The sequence below is a fragment of the Danio aesculapii genome, chromosome 3 (assembly GCF_903798145.1).
Source record: "Danio aesculapii chromosome 3, fDanAes4.1, whole genome shotgun sequence".
Taxonomy (NCBI): Eukaryota; Metazoa; Chordata; class Actinopteri; order Cypriniformes; family Danionidae; genus Danio; species Danio aesculapii.
The window spans coordinates 41,754,257-41,771,906 of record NC_079437.1 but is presented as its reverse complement, the minus strand read 5'-3'; the positions used below and the strand labels follow the sequence as shown (position 1 = coordinate 41,771,906).

General features: G+C 40.8%; 1 protein-coding gene across 5 annotated transcripts in view; it reads right to left on the bottom strand.

Moving 5' to 3' along the window:
• svilc (supervillin c) overlaps positions 1-17,650 on the bottom strand; it is a 65,526-nt gene that overhangs the window by 47,311 nt on the left and 565 nt on the right. For all 5 annotated transcript variants that reach the window (XM_056454023.1, XM_056454024.1, XM_056454025.1 and 2 more), the window contains exon 2: positions 1,247-1,723. In XM_056454023.1, the coding sequence (XP_056309998.1) occupies positions 1,247-1,539 (293 nt within the window). In that variant the 5' untranslated portion in view covers positions 1,540-1,723. The remainder of the gene's footprint in view (positions 1-1,246; positions 1,724-17,650) is intronic.

Below are 17,650 nucleotides of genomic sequence, written 5' to 3'. Positions count from 1 at the left end.
TTATGTTGAATTTATGTGATTGAATTGGATGGAAAATTGACGTCTAAATGAATTATATGAAGTTTAACTTTTGCGGTTACATTTTTTTTTGAGTGCAACTTCAATTAAAAAATGACTGACATTTTAGTTTAAATAAGCAAATAGAGAAATAGATACATCTAAAATGAGACCAATAAACTATTCAATTTATGTAGTATTTCTTTTACTTTCAAAGATGAATTTTGATTTCAAATAATATTATCTCTATAACTTTTTATTTATTCATTTTTTTATTGGAAATACAAAATCTAAATACGACAAAATGGCATTAAACTTTACAAATTGTGTATCGCATATAGAAGACTCAACATAAAATAATATAAAAAATACAAAAATGTAAATGACAAAAACCATCCAAACTAAAGTAAAATTAAGAGTGAAAATAAAAAACATAAAAAAGAAATCAATATAAGACAGATCTCGGCTATGGCAAGTTATATGATACAAATAAATGAAACATTTTTAAGGCAGTTTTTGTTTTCATTTTGGTTAGGGCATCTGAAAAGATTTTAAGTTCTATTATGAAGACATTGTGTAGTCGAGGGGTTTTAAAATATCTGCATTTATTAATAAAATATTTGGCTAATACAATGATCATATTTATCAAATCGTGCAAAACGGAACAATCTTAAGTAATTCCATATAGTATATCTTGTAATAAGAAATTCAAACCTTCAGCATCCACATTCTCTATCATCAACCAGTCTTGCAATTTTTTCCAAAATGATTGTACGGAGCTGCAGGTAAAAAATATGTGTTCTGTGTCTTCAATTGAGTGTTTACATAAATGGTGAATGGTGAATTTTCTAAATTAAATTTCAAGTGTAAAAACCTATTAGAAGTGTATATCCAGTATCATTTCATATTTTAAATTGTACTTCTTTTGCCTTGGGGAGAATTGGAAATTAAAATATGTCGTTCTAAAATGATTAACAGTATTTTTATCCAATAAATGAAATTATTTACTTCTTAATACTTGACAGGGGAAGCAAGATTTGATAATAATTTGTCTTAAATGTTTATTCGTGCAAAGTTAACTATCGATTTCAAGCTTACCAATATATAATAAGATTTATTACCAATATAATATAATAAAATCGAATATATTTTTTTATTTTCTCTATAACTGACTATTACGATACAAATATCAGGTATACTATTTAATTACACAAATCTGTGTATGCTATAAAGTCTCAGGCCATCTCACCTGTTCTGTGTGTTTTCTCCACTGGTGTCCATCTTACATCCATTGGAGATCTTTGCAGTCCTCTCTTCCAGTGCTGCTCGTCCATTCCTCCCCATCCCTCCATTTATTCCTCCAGAAACAGACGTATCCACATAGCTAGAATCACGAATGCCACGACCCTCCCTCTCTCTTCTGGACCACTTTGATGGAAGCTCCTCTTCCTGGCTGCCGTAACGTTCTGCCAGCTCTCTCCGCCTCTCTGCTTTGTAGCGAGCGATCCGTTCAGCTCTGGGCTCCTGGCTTACATTTTCCATTTTGTCCAACTCCTGTTTTGTCACTCAGGGTGTCTGAATTATGCAGAATAATTCCTGGCAGGTGATCGTTTTGGAAAACAAGGGTGGAGTCACAACTGAAAGTGATTAATCAGAAGCTCAAATTACAGCAGGTTCCTATAATATGTTTGTGTTTCATCCTGATCATCTCCCTGAGGACATGGCACTGTTGAAACAAATGAAAGAGTTCTAAGTTAAAAGAGAAAGCTTAATGAATAGAGGTGTCACATATCTTTAGATGAAAAAGAGGACAGGAAAACACCTTTATTCAAGAATCAACATGCATAGGAAATACAGTTCCTGGTTATTTGTTATTTCTTAGTCCATTTACATGAAGGTCACTGGATCGAGTTCCAGCTGGGTCAGTTGGCATTTCTGTGTAGAGTTTGCATGTTCTCCCGGTGTTCGTGTGGGTTTCCTCCAGGGGTACATTCAAATGCTGATTCATAGTATTTATCCTGCTATAACTATAGCAAACCGACTTCATCTCTTCCTTGTTAACACTTAATGATCTATAGTCAATCCCAAAATTATTCATACCCCATAATTTCAGTAATGACTGCATGTAGAAATGTGACTGGATGGAAATTTTGTTCTTTGAAATATACTTTCAAGAGTTCACGCTGATAATCAATAAAGCGTATTTGGCATGCTGTCCCGGGAGAGAGCCCTGAGCTCGTAATATCCTTGAGTCCGGGGCTCCCTCCCGTTAGAAGGGCGAGAGCGGAGTTCGAGCTCAGGTAGGTCTCGAGGACTCCCCTGCTTGTCGCCGCGTAAGAAGTGTAAACTAGTGTTGTTTTCGGTGATAATTTGGTTTAGTCGATTGGCTATTGTTTATGTTTTTGGACGGTGGGAGGAAACCGGGGGACCCGGAGGAAACCCACGCGAACACGGGGAGAACATGTAAACTCCGCACAGAAACACCAACCAGCCCGATAGGAGGTTGGACCAGCAGTGTTCTTGCTGTGAGGCAACAGTGCTAGCCACTGGGCCACCGTGTCGCCCTTTCGGAAAAAGGGGGAGGAAGTAGGGGTGGAAGGGGGGGAAGCTTAACACATAACATGATTGGCTGCCATTGATGAGCTGTTTTAATGTGACTGAAGACTACTAGTAGTGCTCAGCAATTAGGAATCTTTAGGGAAAGTGAAACAAAACACGATTGTTACATCCATTACATAAGTGAAATTCGGGACTGTCCCTAGACAAATAGAATATCTGATTACTCTTAGTCATTACATTTTATGAATCCAGATTACATCTAATATGTTACAAACCAGCACTGCAAAACTGCAGTATTAGCATGTGCTTCATGGCCTGGTTTAGTGAGGGGAAACCCCTTCATTCTGACACTCGACACCTCAACTTAGCAGTCATTGAGGGCAAGCCATTCATCAGAGAAGCTGATCCATCAACACCCAACACAGGTGTATTTTAGTATATTTCAGTCTCAGCTTTTCCTGCTATCGTGCAGAAAAACAAGTGAAATAAAACTAGCAATGTCCAAATGACTACTTTCATCTAAGCGCTTATACCAGGTTAAATGATCAGATTTTTGCAACATTGCATAAAATTAAGACACTCAGTTCTTGCCAAATGTGTAGGCTACAGTATCAGAAATATTGATTTTAAAAAACATAATGAGAATTTTCATAGATTTCTGTTCAAAAATGTGACTACCCTGTTATTCTATTGTAGTGCTATTTCATTCAGAAGGTCTCCAAAGACAATTTACATCCATCCAACTTCAAAAAACACATAATGCACATTGCAGCATCCCCTCTTTTCTCACAGTGTCAGAAATGGTTCATTCAAGGATCTGATCTCTGTAAGCCCCTCCTTTCTGAGAGTCTACTCTGATTGGTTATGATTGATCAAACACTTACAGTGCATGTCCAAAACTAAATGGCCATTCTCATATCTGAATTTCAGCTTCAGAGGCTTACCTAACACTTGTAAACACGATGTCACAAAAGGTTGCGATGGAATCGGTTTTGTCATATTACTTCAAGCTGGAACCCTCATCTTCAAGAACTGCATGCAAGGTGGATTTACTGTCACAGTGCAGTCAAACTGTCAACAACACAAACCAAACTCTTCCAGCCTTCAACTAAAAATTACAGTGTTTAAAGGGGGAAGTGTATTCGTTTGTTGTTGGATCTATGTTAGATTGTGCATTATTGCTTCAGTACTATTTTAAACGTCAGATATGCAACACATACTCATTGGAAATACATGTTTCAGCTAACATTTTTATGAAAGCAAAAAAACTTACTTGTGCTAGGTAAAAATGAACCCTACAGGGAAGTTACAACCTTTGTTTCTTTTCACACTAAAACACAAAAAATACTATTGCTGCTTGTTAAAACTGCTAATTTAAAATGAGTTGAAACATCACAATTATAAAGATGTTTTTGGGACAATCTAATTGTTTTATGGTGTTTTAAGTTAACAATCAATTTGTGTTGAGACAACATGAAGAAATTCTGTAGAACCCTGCATTATTTTTACAGTCAATGATATTTATTTATATATATATACATATATATATATATATATATATATATATATATATATATATATATATATATATATATATATATATATATATATATATATATATATATATATATTAGTGAATGATATTTATATAAATATAGATATTTACATTTACATAGATATAGATATAGGGACATTCTATCAATAAATAAAGGAGAATTTCCATGAAGTTTTTGCACAACCCCAAATAAATACTACAAAAAAGTTATTGCCGTTTTGACTGGTGTTTTTGATATGTAATAAAATTTGTATATCTCTGTAATATCTAAATAAGGACAACTTTTTTGGAGTTAGTATGCTTGGGTTTGAGTACAGTGAAGCATGATTCCACAAAAGAGGTATAAGTAATGTAAAAGTCAAGGTAAAACTATGTGATGCAGCTTTTGTCAACACTATTAGTAGGGTGTAGGAAAGGGTTGACTGGTATTGGTGATCTGTACAACAAGCCCCGCCTTCTCATTAAAGGATGGAACACACCAAACCAAACAACTAGTGCTAACGAAACCCAACTGTGTTGTTGCCTTCCAAATGGTTACATCTGGACCAAAAAGCTGCCGGTGAATACACCAAACGGACAGAAGCTGACTTGGGCGGTAGAATTCTGTTTTCTCATTCCATAAAGAGAAACCAGAACATCCGACATACTAAGTGTTAACAAAGGAGCATTTAATACCATTTTCACAGTAATTGTTGGGGATCCATTCATGTAATCCACATTGTTTGCAAATATTTGAGAGATGTAATGTTTTGAGAAATGTTAAATGGGTCCAATTCACTCAGAGGTTAACCTGATGAGAGGGGACAAGTGGAACACACCAAACCAAAAAGCTGAATCAATGCTCAACAACAGCCCGATGAAGGCCATCATAGGCTTAGTGTGTATCAGCCTTAACATGCACGAGAAGGATGTGTACTGAAACATACACAAAAAGTACCATAAATATCGTATTTCTCATTTGCAAAAAATGTAGGCTGTGCCCCTAGTGGATTTGTCATCTGAAACGTGCAATGAAACATACCTGGAGAAAGGTTTTTTATAATGTAGGCAGAGACTCGCATTTCCAGTGAGCCTAGGCTACAATTATCTGAAGGTCATACAGTAAATGAAGATCAGAGGACCATATTCGAGGGTAAAATTATAATAAATTTCAGAAACAACTATTATCATTACTTTGACCTATCTTTAGCACAATAACATAAATAATAGGTATAGCAGATGCATCAGTCACACTCAAGTCCTGTAATAAACCAAATTACCCAAACAGGACAGGTAAGAACATGCCTAAATTATCATTCAGGACACAAATGCAGTTACCTAGTCACCAAGCTGCCATAACAACACAAACACAGCTTTACTCATACATAAATAATGACATCATCATGTTATCACCCATATCCAGCATGGACCTGGCATGTGGTCGATGGTCGACCCACAGAAGCTGTCCAAGAGAGCTGCTGCTGTCTGTATGTGTGTGTGTGAAGAAGGGGAATGGACAGAATTAACATTTGCTCATACTGTATGTCTAAAGTATTTAGTGTAGTATTCTGCAATGCGGGTGTATGTAATGATTGGTTAGGTTTAAAGTTGGTAAGTGTGTGTGCGTGTGTGTGTGTGAGAGAGAGCAGATAGGGGCTACTCTGCTCCTAAATAAGCAAACTGTAAGCATCAGCATTCTGTCAGATCCTCTCGCAAGTGAAACACAATGGAGCCAGTATAACAACAGAGCAGAGATCCAGCAGTACTACAGCAGACAGAGGGGTGCAACTTCACTCAACAAGCCTTATATGGTGTTTTGGGAGCTCAAAGTAAAGTCTAGGGTGACCAGACGTCCATTGTATCCTGGGAGAGTTCAGTAATTCAGCTCTATATTTAGTGAAGCCTGAATTATTGGGGAGGGGGGGTTCATGTATTGTCTCGTATTGCACCTGAGCACTAGTAGTAGACTTCTGTCACACAACAATAGCTTAATCAATGATCTTTGATGAAACAAAAGTCTGAAATGTGGCTTACATTGTTACCCTAACAACTCTCAAAACTCCAGTCTACAGTACTAACAGCGGATGGATGCAGTTAATTCTGAGATATCACATAGTTCAGGGCGATCTGCTTTTCCTCAGGCTTTCATAATAGAACAAACCAAGAATTAAGTTATATAAATTATATTCAGTATATGAATTCAGTTGAAGTCAAAATGATTAGCTCTTCTATCAAATTACTTCAGTTAATACCTGAGTTGTCAAATAATTCCCAAGTGCTGTTAAACAGAGCAAGGACATTTTCACAGAGAAAGTCTTATTTCTTTAAGTTAATCTGGAATGTTTTTTTTTTTTCAACGTTAAAAATGTAAAAACTGCTGAGGTCGAAATTATTAGCCCCCTTAAGAAATGTATATTTTGTGAATTGGCTACAGGACAAACCAGTTTTGTCCAATGACTTGCCGAATTAACATAACTTGCCTAGTTAACCTAATTAACAGTCAGCCACTTTAAGCTGAATACTAGTATCCTGTAAAATCCTAGTAAAATGGCAAAAACTAGTTAATTATAATTACTTGAAATGTTTGAAATGTGTTCTCTCTGTTAAGCAGTAATTGGGGAATATTTGACAAAGAATTGTGAGTAAAATATCCATATAAAAAAAGAAAACAACCTACCTGAACATTTTCTGATTATGGAGATCTTTGACAAGCTGACCTTTAAAGACCACACTGCAAAACAGCTTAATCATGCAGATTTGTGGCACAAAGCATTAGACCGATCAAATCATCATCAAAGATCCTCATTCTGCATAATTTCTTATCCAGACCTTATTATTCTTAGGCTGGAGTGAACTATTACAGTGCTCTTCTGGATGTGTAATCAAACTTCTGCAATTTAAGCACTTAACAGCACAATCCCAGCTAACAGGAAACAATCTCGTAACCTTGTGCTAACGTTCTCTAAAGCAGTGTTTCCCAACCCTGTTCCTGGAGGCACACCAACAGTACATATTTTGGATGTCTCCCACTTTCTGACCCATTAACTTCAGGTGTTGGAGTCTCTTCTGATGTTATGATAAGTTGATTCAGGTGTGTTTGATTAGGGAGAGGTTGAAAATGTGTACTGTTGGTGTGCCTTCAGGAACAGGGTTGGGAAACACTGCTCTAAAGGTTTCCAAAATTATCATAAAAAGTTCTTGCATAATGCTTTTAGAACAGTACATTAACATAATCTGCAATTAATAAAAGTTCTAAAAACGTTAGCAAAAAACATCATCATTAAATAGTTTGTCTTCAACAAATCTAATAGAGCTTATGAGCTTTCTTTATCTCTGTGCAGTCTGGCTACCAGTTGCAGCTCTCATCAAGTTCGCATTATTGCTTGCATACAGTTGTCATGGATTGGTCAGGCTCTCACGACCCCCACTCACGAAGATCACCATCACCTGACTTCTAATGAGCACACAGCTGCATCACATTCACGAGCACCAGATAAAAGCACAGCACTCCAGTCGCTCATTGTCCGGGCTCGTCTCGACGAAAGCGGACAACTGAGCGACCACTCAGCGTAGTCATCCTCAGCTAAAACAAACGATTTACTTACCTGTTCTCTTTGTATTCCTCCTAGTCTTCCTGGTCCTCCCGAATCGTCCTGTCTTCCAGTCCTTCCAAGTCTGTGTCATCCTCTGTCAGCTGTATCTGGTGTGTGCTGTCCATCCTCGTGTATTCCTGTTACCCAGCCACGGAGGAAAAGACCCCAACATCATTCCTGATCCTCCTGGCTATCCTTCATGTGCTCCTTGTTGTCATTTAATAAACACCCTAACGTTTCCTTACCTCTGTCTCCTGTCCGCTTCATAACAGAAGCCCGGACCCTTAACGACGACAACATGAGCACCCCCGATCACCTTCAAGAGCTGGTGGACCAGTTGAAGCGGATTCTACAGCCACCAGCTCCACTTTCCAACGCACCACCAGCACCGAGCACTTCCGCCTCCACAGTTTCTTCTTCGACCCTTCCTTCCAGTCCCATGGCCCGACCAGCGCCCTACTCAGGCGGAGCGGGGGAGTGCAATGGTTTTCTGTTACAATGTTCCCTCATATTCGAAATGCAACCTTCTCTATATCCCACAGATAAGTCGAAGATCGCCTACATCGTATCTCTACTCTCTGGACCTGCACTTAAATGGGCTGAGACGATCTGGAACCAAGCCGGGCCGGTCATGAATTCCATCACTACCTTCACGGAGTATTTCAAAGAGGTGTTTGGACGTTCTGATGGGGAAGTAGCCGCTGGAGAGCAGCTGTATCATCTAAAGCAAGGTACTCTATCTACACAGGAATATGCTCTCCGGTTTCGCACTCTAGCAGCTGCAAGTGGATGGAATGAGAGATCGTTGTTGACCACGTACCGGCTCGGCTTGGAACCCACGCTCCGAATCCAACTGGCCACATTAGATGATACAATGGGTCTGGAGAGATTCATCCAACATTCTCTCCGATGTTCCGATCGTCTCCGTTCCTATCAACAGGACACCATCACCCCCTCGTCTGCACTCCTCCAATCGCCTGAGTCAACAGCCTCTCCAGAACCAGAACCCATGATAATAGAGTCTGGAAGACTGACATCAGCGGAACGACAGAGGAGGCTGACCCGGGGTCTGTGTCTATACTGCGGTGTCAGTGGACACACCCGTATGGAGTGTCCCCTTCGTCCCATTCGGACTTCAGTGAGTGTATTCAGTACGAATATTGAACAATGTAAACCACTTACTACCACCGTACAAATAACTACTGCCTCTATTTCTCTCCTTGTCACAGCCCTCATCGACTCCGGGTCAGCAGGGAACTTCATCTCCCAATCCCTCTGTCGTCAACTCCACCTCCGTACTGAGGCGTCCTCGCATATATACCAGATACAACCGATAACCCAGTGCACTCGATCTTCGACCCGTATCCATCGACAATGCGAAGACATCCTTCTTCAAGTGGGGTTGTTACATCAAGAGAGGATTCAATTTCTGGTTCTGGAGGGTGCAAATATGGACATCATTCTAGGGCGCCCGTGGCTGGTGAAGCACGATCCCATCATCTCTTGGGGCACAGGAGAGATAAAGAAATGGGGATCTGGATGTACACCTGCCTGTTTTCCAAATCTCCCTCTTCAAGGTCGGAACCCCATTTCTTTGTTTGCAACATCGGTCGAGAGCCCTCCTGAGAAGCAGTCTATCCACATTCCTAAGGAGTACAGCTCCTTTCATGATGTCTTCTGCCCCAAGAGAGCTTCCCAGCTACCGCCGCATCGGCCATGGGACTGCGCGATCGACCTAGTTCCAGATGCCCAGTTGCCAAGAGGTAGGATCTACCCGCTCTCGCTTCCAGAGAATCAGGCAATGGAAGATTACATAAGGGAGGCTCTGAGTCAGGGGTACATACGTCACTCAAAATCACCAGCCGCCTCAAGCTTCTTCTTTGTGGCCAAGAAGGACGGAGGGCTGCGTCCATGCATCGACTACAGGGTCCTAAATAACGGTACAGTAAAATACCGATATCCCCTTCCTCTGGTACCAGCCGCTTTGGAACAGCTCCGAGAAGCTAAAGTCTTCACTAAATTGGACCTCCGCAGCGCGTATAATCTGATAAGAATACGTGAGGGGGACCAATGGAAGACAGCATTCGTGACCCCTACTGGCCACTATGAATATGAGGTCATGCCTTACGGTCTGGTCAACGCCCCCCTCCGTATTCCAAAACTTCATTCATGAAGTCCTCCGGGAGTTTCTTCACCACTGTGTAATAGTGTACATAGATGACATCCTCATTTACTCCCGGAGTGAGGCCGAACATCGCCAACACGTTGCGGAGGTCCTACACACATTGAGAGAACATCACCTCTACCTCAAAGCGGAGAAATGCTCATTCCACCAGAAGTCGATTCATTTCTTGGGATACATCATTGACCAAACCGGTATATACGTATGGATGGGAAGAAAATTGAGGCTGTTCTATCCTGGTCAGAACCCACTTCCATTAAGGAGCTCCAGAGGTTTCTTGGGTTTGCTAACTTTTATAGACGGTTTATCAAGGACTACAGCAGGATTACATCACCTCTCACTAATCTCCTCAAGGGTAAACCCAAAGGACTGGAGTGGACCAAAGAAGCAGCCGCAGCCTTCCGCCTTCTTAAGAAGGAGTTCACAAGGGCCCCACTCCTGACTCATCCTGACCCAAATCTTCCTTTCGTGGTGGAAGTGGACGCATCCACCACCGGCGTCGGGGCAGTATTATCTCAACATCATGATACACCGCCCCGACTGCATCCCTGTGCCTATTTCTCTCGGAAGTTGAGCCCGGCGGAGCAGAATTACAGCATAGGAGACAGGGAGCTTCTAGCAATCAAGCTAGCCTTGGAGGAGTGGCGTCACTGGTTGGAGGGAGCCAAACATCCGTTCCAGGTGATCACAGATCACAAAAACCTCCAATACATCAAAGAGGCCAAGAGACTATGTCCACGTCAAGCCAGATGGTCACTTTTCTTCTCACGTTTTGATTTCTCCATTTCCTATCGTCCAGGACCCAAGAATCTAAGAGCAGACGCTCTCTCTCGTTTACACGAGCATCACGATCATGAAGAACTCCCAACGAAGATTCTTCCCGAACACATCTCCATTTGTCCGATCACCTGGAACGCTCCTCCAGTCGTTGCCACTCCGGAAGCCCCTGCTCCGCCGGGATGCCCTCCTCATCGGCAGTTCATACCACCTGAACACCGGGTAGATCTGATCCACTCCTTACATACCTCGCTAGGCACTGGACATCCAGGGATCAACAATACTCTCTCGCTAGTATCCCAACGATTCTGGTGGCCAAACATGGCAAGGGATGTGAGGCAATATGTTCAGGGCTGTAAGGACTGTGCCCAATCCAAGAGCCCACGTCATCTACCCGCTGGAAAGCTCCATCCCTTGCCGATTCCGAACCGTCCCTGGTCACACCTAGGAGTGGACTTTATCACTGACCTCCCTTCGTCAGAAGGTAATACCTGTATTCTAGTCATAGTAGATAGATTCTCAAAGTTTGTCAAACTAATCCCTCTGAAAGGTCTTCCCACAGCCTTTGAAACTGCCGACAATATCTTTAATCAAGTCTTCAGGTCATTTGGTATTCCAGAAGATATTGTGTCGGACAGAGGTCCACAGTTCATCTCACGTCTATGGAAAGCCTTCTTCAAGCTCCTAGGTGTGGCCGTCAGCCTCTCTTCTGGATATCATCCCCAAACCAACGGGCAGACAGAGAGGAAGATTCAGGAGGTGGGACGGTTCCTGAGGACCTTCTGCAGTGGTCACCAGAACTCCTGGAGCCAGTATTTGGGCTGGGCAGAATATGCCCAAAATTCACTGCGGCAACCCTCCACCGGACTCACGCCATTCCAGTGCGTCCTGGGCTTCCAACCACCGCTCTTTCCCTGGGATGGCGAACCATCTGATGTCCCCGCAGTGGATCACTGGTTCCGGGAGAGCGAGAGGGTCTGGGACGAGGCTCATCAACATCTGCAGAGGGCAGTCCGTCGAAGCAAGGTAACCGCCGATAGGAGAAGGTCTGAAGAACCCAGATACACACCCGGACAAAAGGTGTGGCTATCCACCCGGGACATACGCATGCGACTGCCCTCTCGCAAGTTAAGTCCCCGATTTGTTGGTCCCTTCACCATCGTGGAACAGGTTAACCCCGTCACCTACAAACTACAATTACCCTCTCACTACCGTATTCACCCTACATTCCACGTATCACTCCTGAAACCCTATCACGATCCTGTTCTTCCCTCCACAGAGCCTGACCACGAAGAGGAACCCCCTCCTCCACTGCTCCTAGAAGAAGGAGCCGTCTACGCAGTGAAGGAGATCTTGCGTTCCCGACGTCGTGGTGGCCAGTTGGAGTACCTGGTGGACTGGGAAGGGTACGGCCCCGAAGAAAGGACATGGGTTCCCAGAGCTGATATTCTCGATCCTAGTCTCATGGTGGAGTTTCATGAGAGCCACCCTGAGTTCCCAGCGCCTAGAGGCAGAGGGAGACCACCACGGCGTCGGAGGTGTCGGCCCTCAGGAGCGGGCCCTGGGGAGGGGGGTACTGTCATGGATTGGTCAGGCTCTCACGACCCCCACTCACGAAGATCACCATCACCTGACTTCTAATGAGCACACAGCTGCATCACATTCACGAGCACCAGATAAAAGCACAGCACTCCAGTCGCTCATTGTCCGGGCTCGTCTCGACGAAAGCGGACAACTGAGCGACCACTCAGCGTAGTCATCCTCAGCTAAAACAAACGATTTACTTACCTGTTCTCTTTGTATTCCTCCTAGTCTTCCTGGTCCTCCCGAATCGTCCTGTCTTCCAGTCCTTCCAAGTCTGTGTCATCCTCTGTCAGCTGTATCTGGTGTGTGCTGTCCATCCTCGTGTATTCCTGTTACCCAGCCACGGAGGAAAAGACCCCAACATCATTCCTGATCCTCCTGGCTATCCTTCATGTGCTCCTTGTTGTCATTTAATAAACACCCTAACGTTTCCTTACCTCTGTCTCCTGTCCGCTTCATAACAACAGTAGAGCCACAGGACCTTCACACACTTGCTCTAATGAGCTCCACAATCAGAAAGTGACCTTGTGAAACCATCACAGAAAAGGACAAAATCACTTTCCAGAACCTTCTCACTTGCTGTTTTTCACTGGTGAAATGATCTTCCCAAACTGGGGTGAACGAATGCTCCTCTATTTTGGTATTTTTACATCAAGGAAGAAGAACAATCAAAAGCTACATAACAATCTAGAATGCACTGCTTAGTGCTTACATCTTGTGGGATGTTTTTAATTCCAGCACAATCCCACAAAATTCAGGACAGGTGGTCACCCTATTCCAAGCCCACCTCTAACACAGACTTCCTGACAAATATTCAATAGACACATCACTCATTACATACATAAGTGTAGCATACTGAAGAACAAAACATTGTCTGAGCTTTCAGGCTTGCACTTTTCTAAAAAACGTCTTGAACACCTGTTGTGTTTATGTGTTATTTATGATAAATGGTGTGTTGTATTATTAGAAAATAGCACTAAATATAAAAATGGACATTTCTTAAAACCTTAAATTTTTAAAACATACAGTAATACAATGCATAAATACTGAGGCCATGTTCAATGAATTCAATGAACCAGAGTTCTTCCACTTATACTATGGTTTACACACCTATAAACATTTTACATGCTGTATATCTTGAGTTTTGTCCTTAACTGCTCTTTGGTGTCTCTTATGCATCTCACCCCAAAGCCATTAGTTTTGTATTGTTTAGATATTTTGACTATGGCTCTAAAATGCCTGAAATTCATTCTGGATAGTGACACCAAAAAAAGACTTGTAATGTACCATACACTACCTGACAAAAGTCTTGTCATCGATCCCAGTTGTAAGAGCAACAAAATAATAACTTGACTTCTAGTTGATCATTTGGAAAAGTGGCAGAAGGTAGATTTTTCCAATAATCATCTGTTGAACTGCATCCAAATCATCACAAATTTAGAGCTATTGGAACCCGCATGGACCCAAGATTCTCACAGAAGTTTGGTGAAGGATAAATCATGGTTTGGAGTTACATTCAGTATGGAGGCGTGCGAGAAATCTGCGGAGTGGATGGCAACATCAACAGCTTGAAGGTATTAAGACATTTGTGCTGCCCACCACGTTACACAGGAGAGGAAATTATTCAGCAGGATAGCGCTCCTTCTCCTACTTCAGCCTCCACTTTAAAGTTCCTAAAAGCAAAGAAGGTCAAGGTGCTCCAGGATTGGCCAGCCCGGTCACCAGACATGAACATTATTGAGCATGTCTGGGGTAAGATGAAGGAGGTATTGAAGATGAATCCAAAGAATCTTGATGAACCCTGGGAGTCCTGCAAGAACGCTTTCTTTGCCATTACAGATGACTTTATAAATAAGTTATTTCAGTCATTGCAGAGATGTATGGATGCAGTCCTTAGCAAAGTCAGACCTTACTGTCCTAATTAAATAATTAAAAGCATGATCATATTTTATTTTGGTAAAATAAGCATAATCTAGAGGACTTTTTCTTTCATAAAAGCCACTTCTAATACCAAATGATCAACTGGAAGTCAAGTTATTATTTGTTGTTCCTAAAACTTGGATAGGCAACAAGACTTGTCTTGTCTGAGAGTGACTGGACTGAGAGATTTAACAAGCTTAGGTTTCTGTCATGACCTCTGAGGACAGTCTCATATCAGGACAGCAAAGTGCACGTGACAAAAGCAAAACCTGTGTGCTGGTTGTAAATCTGTTATTCTTTCATAAAAATACTGGGTCAAAAATAACAACCGGTTTCAATTGTCATGAGGAATATAAAAATAAATATAAACATGTCTGAAAATATTGCATATTGCTTATTTTAGGCAAATAAATAAATGAATAAACAGAGACATATTGTTTTAACAAACATTTCATTACTTGTTTACAGAATAAATCAAAAATCGTTATATTTTTATAATGTAATATTTTTGTAGAAATAAAATAATTTCAATGATTTAATACTGTGTGTGTGTGTGTGTGTGTGTGTGTGAGATCTCATTTGCTTACATCTATTTCATTTACAAATGGTCATAATAGCGCAACAAACTTTATCACTGCAGGTACATTTTTGTTATTGTGTTACTATAGAACTATAAAAACTACAGCAACTACAGATGATGAAAAAGAGAGAGAGAGTGACATGAGAGGGAGCTTGAGGATACGGCCAGGAAAGACACTATAGTGGCTGCTTGACGTTTGGGATCAGTTCGACTCATCAGTTCTTAATCCAGTAACTCTATCCGACATCGACATGTGCTGAGCAAAGACATAGGCAAACACACACACACACACACACACACAGAAATGTTCACGATTCAGTGGTCATGACTGAGGTATTCTCAGCACACGCTACTTAATAGGTGTTGGATTAATGGTAGTACTGCTGGCTTACGGCAGGTGTGTTTTCTGATTCACAACAACCCAGCTGCATTTAGATTGTTCTTTATAATTAGAGCCCAAGTGCCAGAAAAACAAGTAATACAAGACTGATATGAAATACATCAATTAAAGAAGGGATTGTTGAATGGGGAAAAACAGGAGCAGGTGCAACGGGTTGAGTATAGTAAACATCTTCAAACTGATTTTACATAATTATGTAATTCCTATTTTTTAATTATTCAGAATACAAAACAACGCCAATAATGATGTTATTACTATTATTACTATTAATATTAATAATGGAAGCTAATTTGTGGCTATGCTATGTCTAAATTTCTTTCTTTCATTCAGTTTTCGGTTAGTTCCCTTTATTCTTCAGGGGTCGCCACAGCAGAATGAATCGCCAACTTATCCAGCATATTTTTTATGCAGCGGATGCCCTTCCAGCTGCAACCAATCAGAGGGAAACACCCATACACTCTCATTCACACACATACACTACGGTCAATTTAGCTTATTCAATTCACCTGTACCGCATGTCTTTGGACTATGGGGGAAACCAGAGCACCTGGAGGAATCCCACGTGAACAGGGGGAGAACCTGTCCAAATTTCATTTATACCTATATTTATTTTGTATGTGAACCTGTAAACAATATATTGACAATGACCAAAACAATTATTTAACTTCAAATGTCTGCTTTAGATGCACTGACTTTTTACCAACTGCTAGCATAATTACACTCACCGGCCACTTTATTAGGTACACCTTACTAGTACCGGGTTGGACCCCCCTTTGCCCTCAGAAGTGCGTTAATCCTTCGTGGCATAGATTCAACAAGGTGCTGGAAATATTTCTCAGAGATTTTGGTTCATATTGACATGGTAGCATCACACAGTTGCATGCATGATGTGAATCTCCCATTCCACCACATCCCAAAGGTGCTCTATTGGATTGAGTTCTGGTGACTGTGGAGGCCATTTGAGAACGGTGAACATATTGTCATGTTCAAGAAACCAGTCTGAGATGATTTACGCATTATGACATGGTGCGTTATCCTGCTGGAAGTAGCCATGAGAAAATGGGTACACAGTGGTCATAAAGGGATGGAGCATTGACACGATGCTCAATTTGTACTAAATTGTACCGAAAGTGTGCCAAGAAAACATCCCTTAACAGCATGGCTAACAACCATGCAACGTTCAAAGTCACTTAAATCATCTTTCTTCCCCATTCTGATGCTCGGTTTGAACTGCAGCAGATCGTCTTGACCATGTCTACATGCATAAATGCATCGAGTTGCTGCCATGTGATTGGCTGATTAGAAATTTGCGTTAACGAGCAGTTAGGCAGATGTACCTAATAAAGTGGCCGGTGAGTATATGTAACTAATTGAAAATGCCATTTAAAATGCCTTCAAATGCAAACAAAGACAGTCAAACATGAACAAGCAACACAGACAAGTAGAATAAAAGCCTAGTTTTGTTGGCTGTTATTTTTTTTACAACTAATAATCAAAAAAGTATGAATGAGTTTAAAATAAAATAAAATAAAATAGAAAAATATATAATGAATGAATGGATAGACGAATGAATGAATAATAAAATAAAATAAAATAAAATAAAATATTGGTCAAACGTAAAAAGCACACTTATTGCTCGGGAACGTCCAGCACATTAATCTTTTACACATAATGTACATTCTAAGTCTCCAAATTTGCATGGCTCCGTATTTACATTTTCTGACAGATCAGTCATTCTGCTCTGTTACCTCACAAGTCTTCAGAGCAGAGCAAACTCATGGACTTACAGCTACTACAGCCATGATGAGATTCAGTGCTCGACCCCATCCTGAGCTATGATCAGGTAATGCAGAGTCAAGGTTATATTTAACACGGTCATGACAGATGGTAATACTCTTAAGACCAGTGGTACAACAACAGTACAACAACAAAATGTTTCAAGCGATAATCAGCAGCCTAAAGGAACATAAATACAAAAAAAAAAAACTGCACCAGATGATAAAAACGCGCAGCTTTATACCTCAGCTATATTCACATATTACACAGGTCAGGCCAGCTAGTCAACCCTCCCTCACTCACTCACTCACACACACACACTCACTTCATGGCAAAACAATTTGTGGACCATTTGCCATTATGTTTATAATTGTTCACTGATGAAAAACATGTATAACTTTAAAAAGTACAATAAAAAACATAAAACCCTTCAGCCTGCACATATAAAATATTACAGATGTAATAATAAGATGTTATAATACACAATATAATACAACATGCAAACATATTAATAACAGCAGACATTGCAATAACAATTCATTCAATATTCAATATCACCTTCAAAGGGCATAATGATGCAACAGCATAATAAAATATTTGTAGTTACAGTTGTTCACAAGCAATGATTAACAAAGGTTGTGGGATTAGTAATAGAATACATGAACACTATTACTTTGCACATTCGTCTAAAATTAAAGTATTATCACGACTATCTGTAACAGTACTGCTTATCAATCTGGTAAGAAAA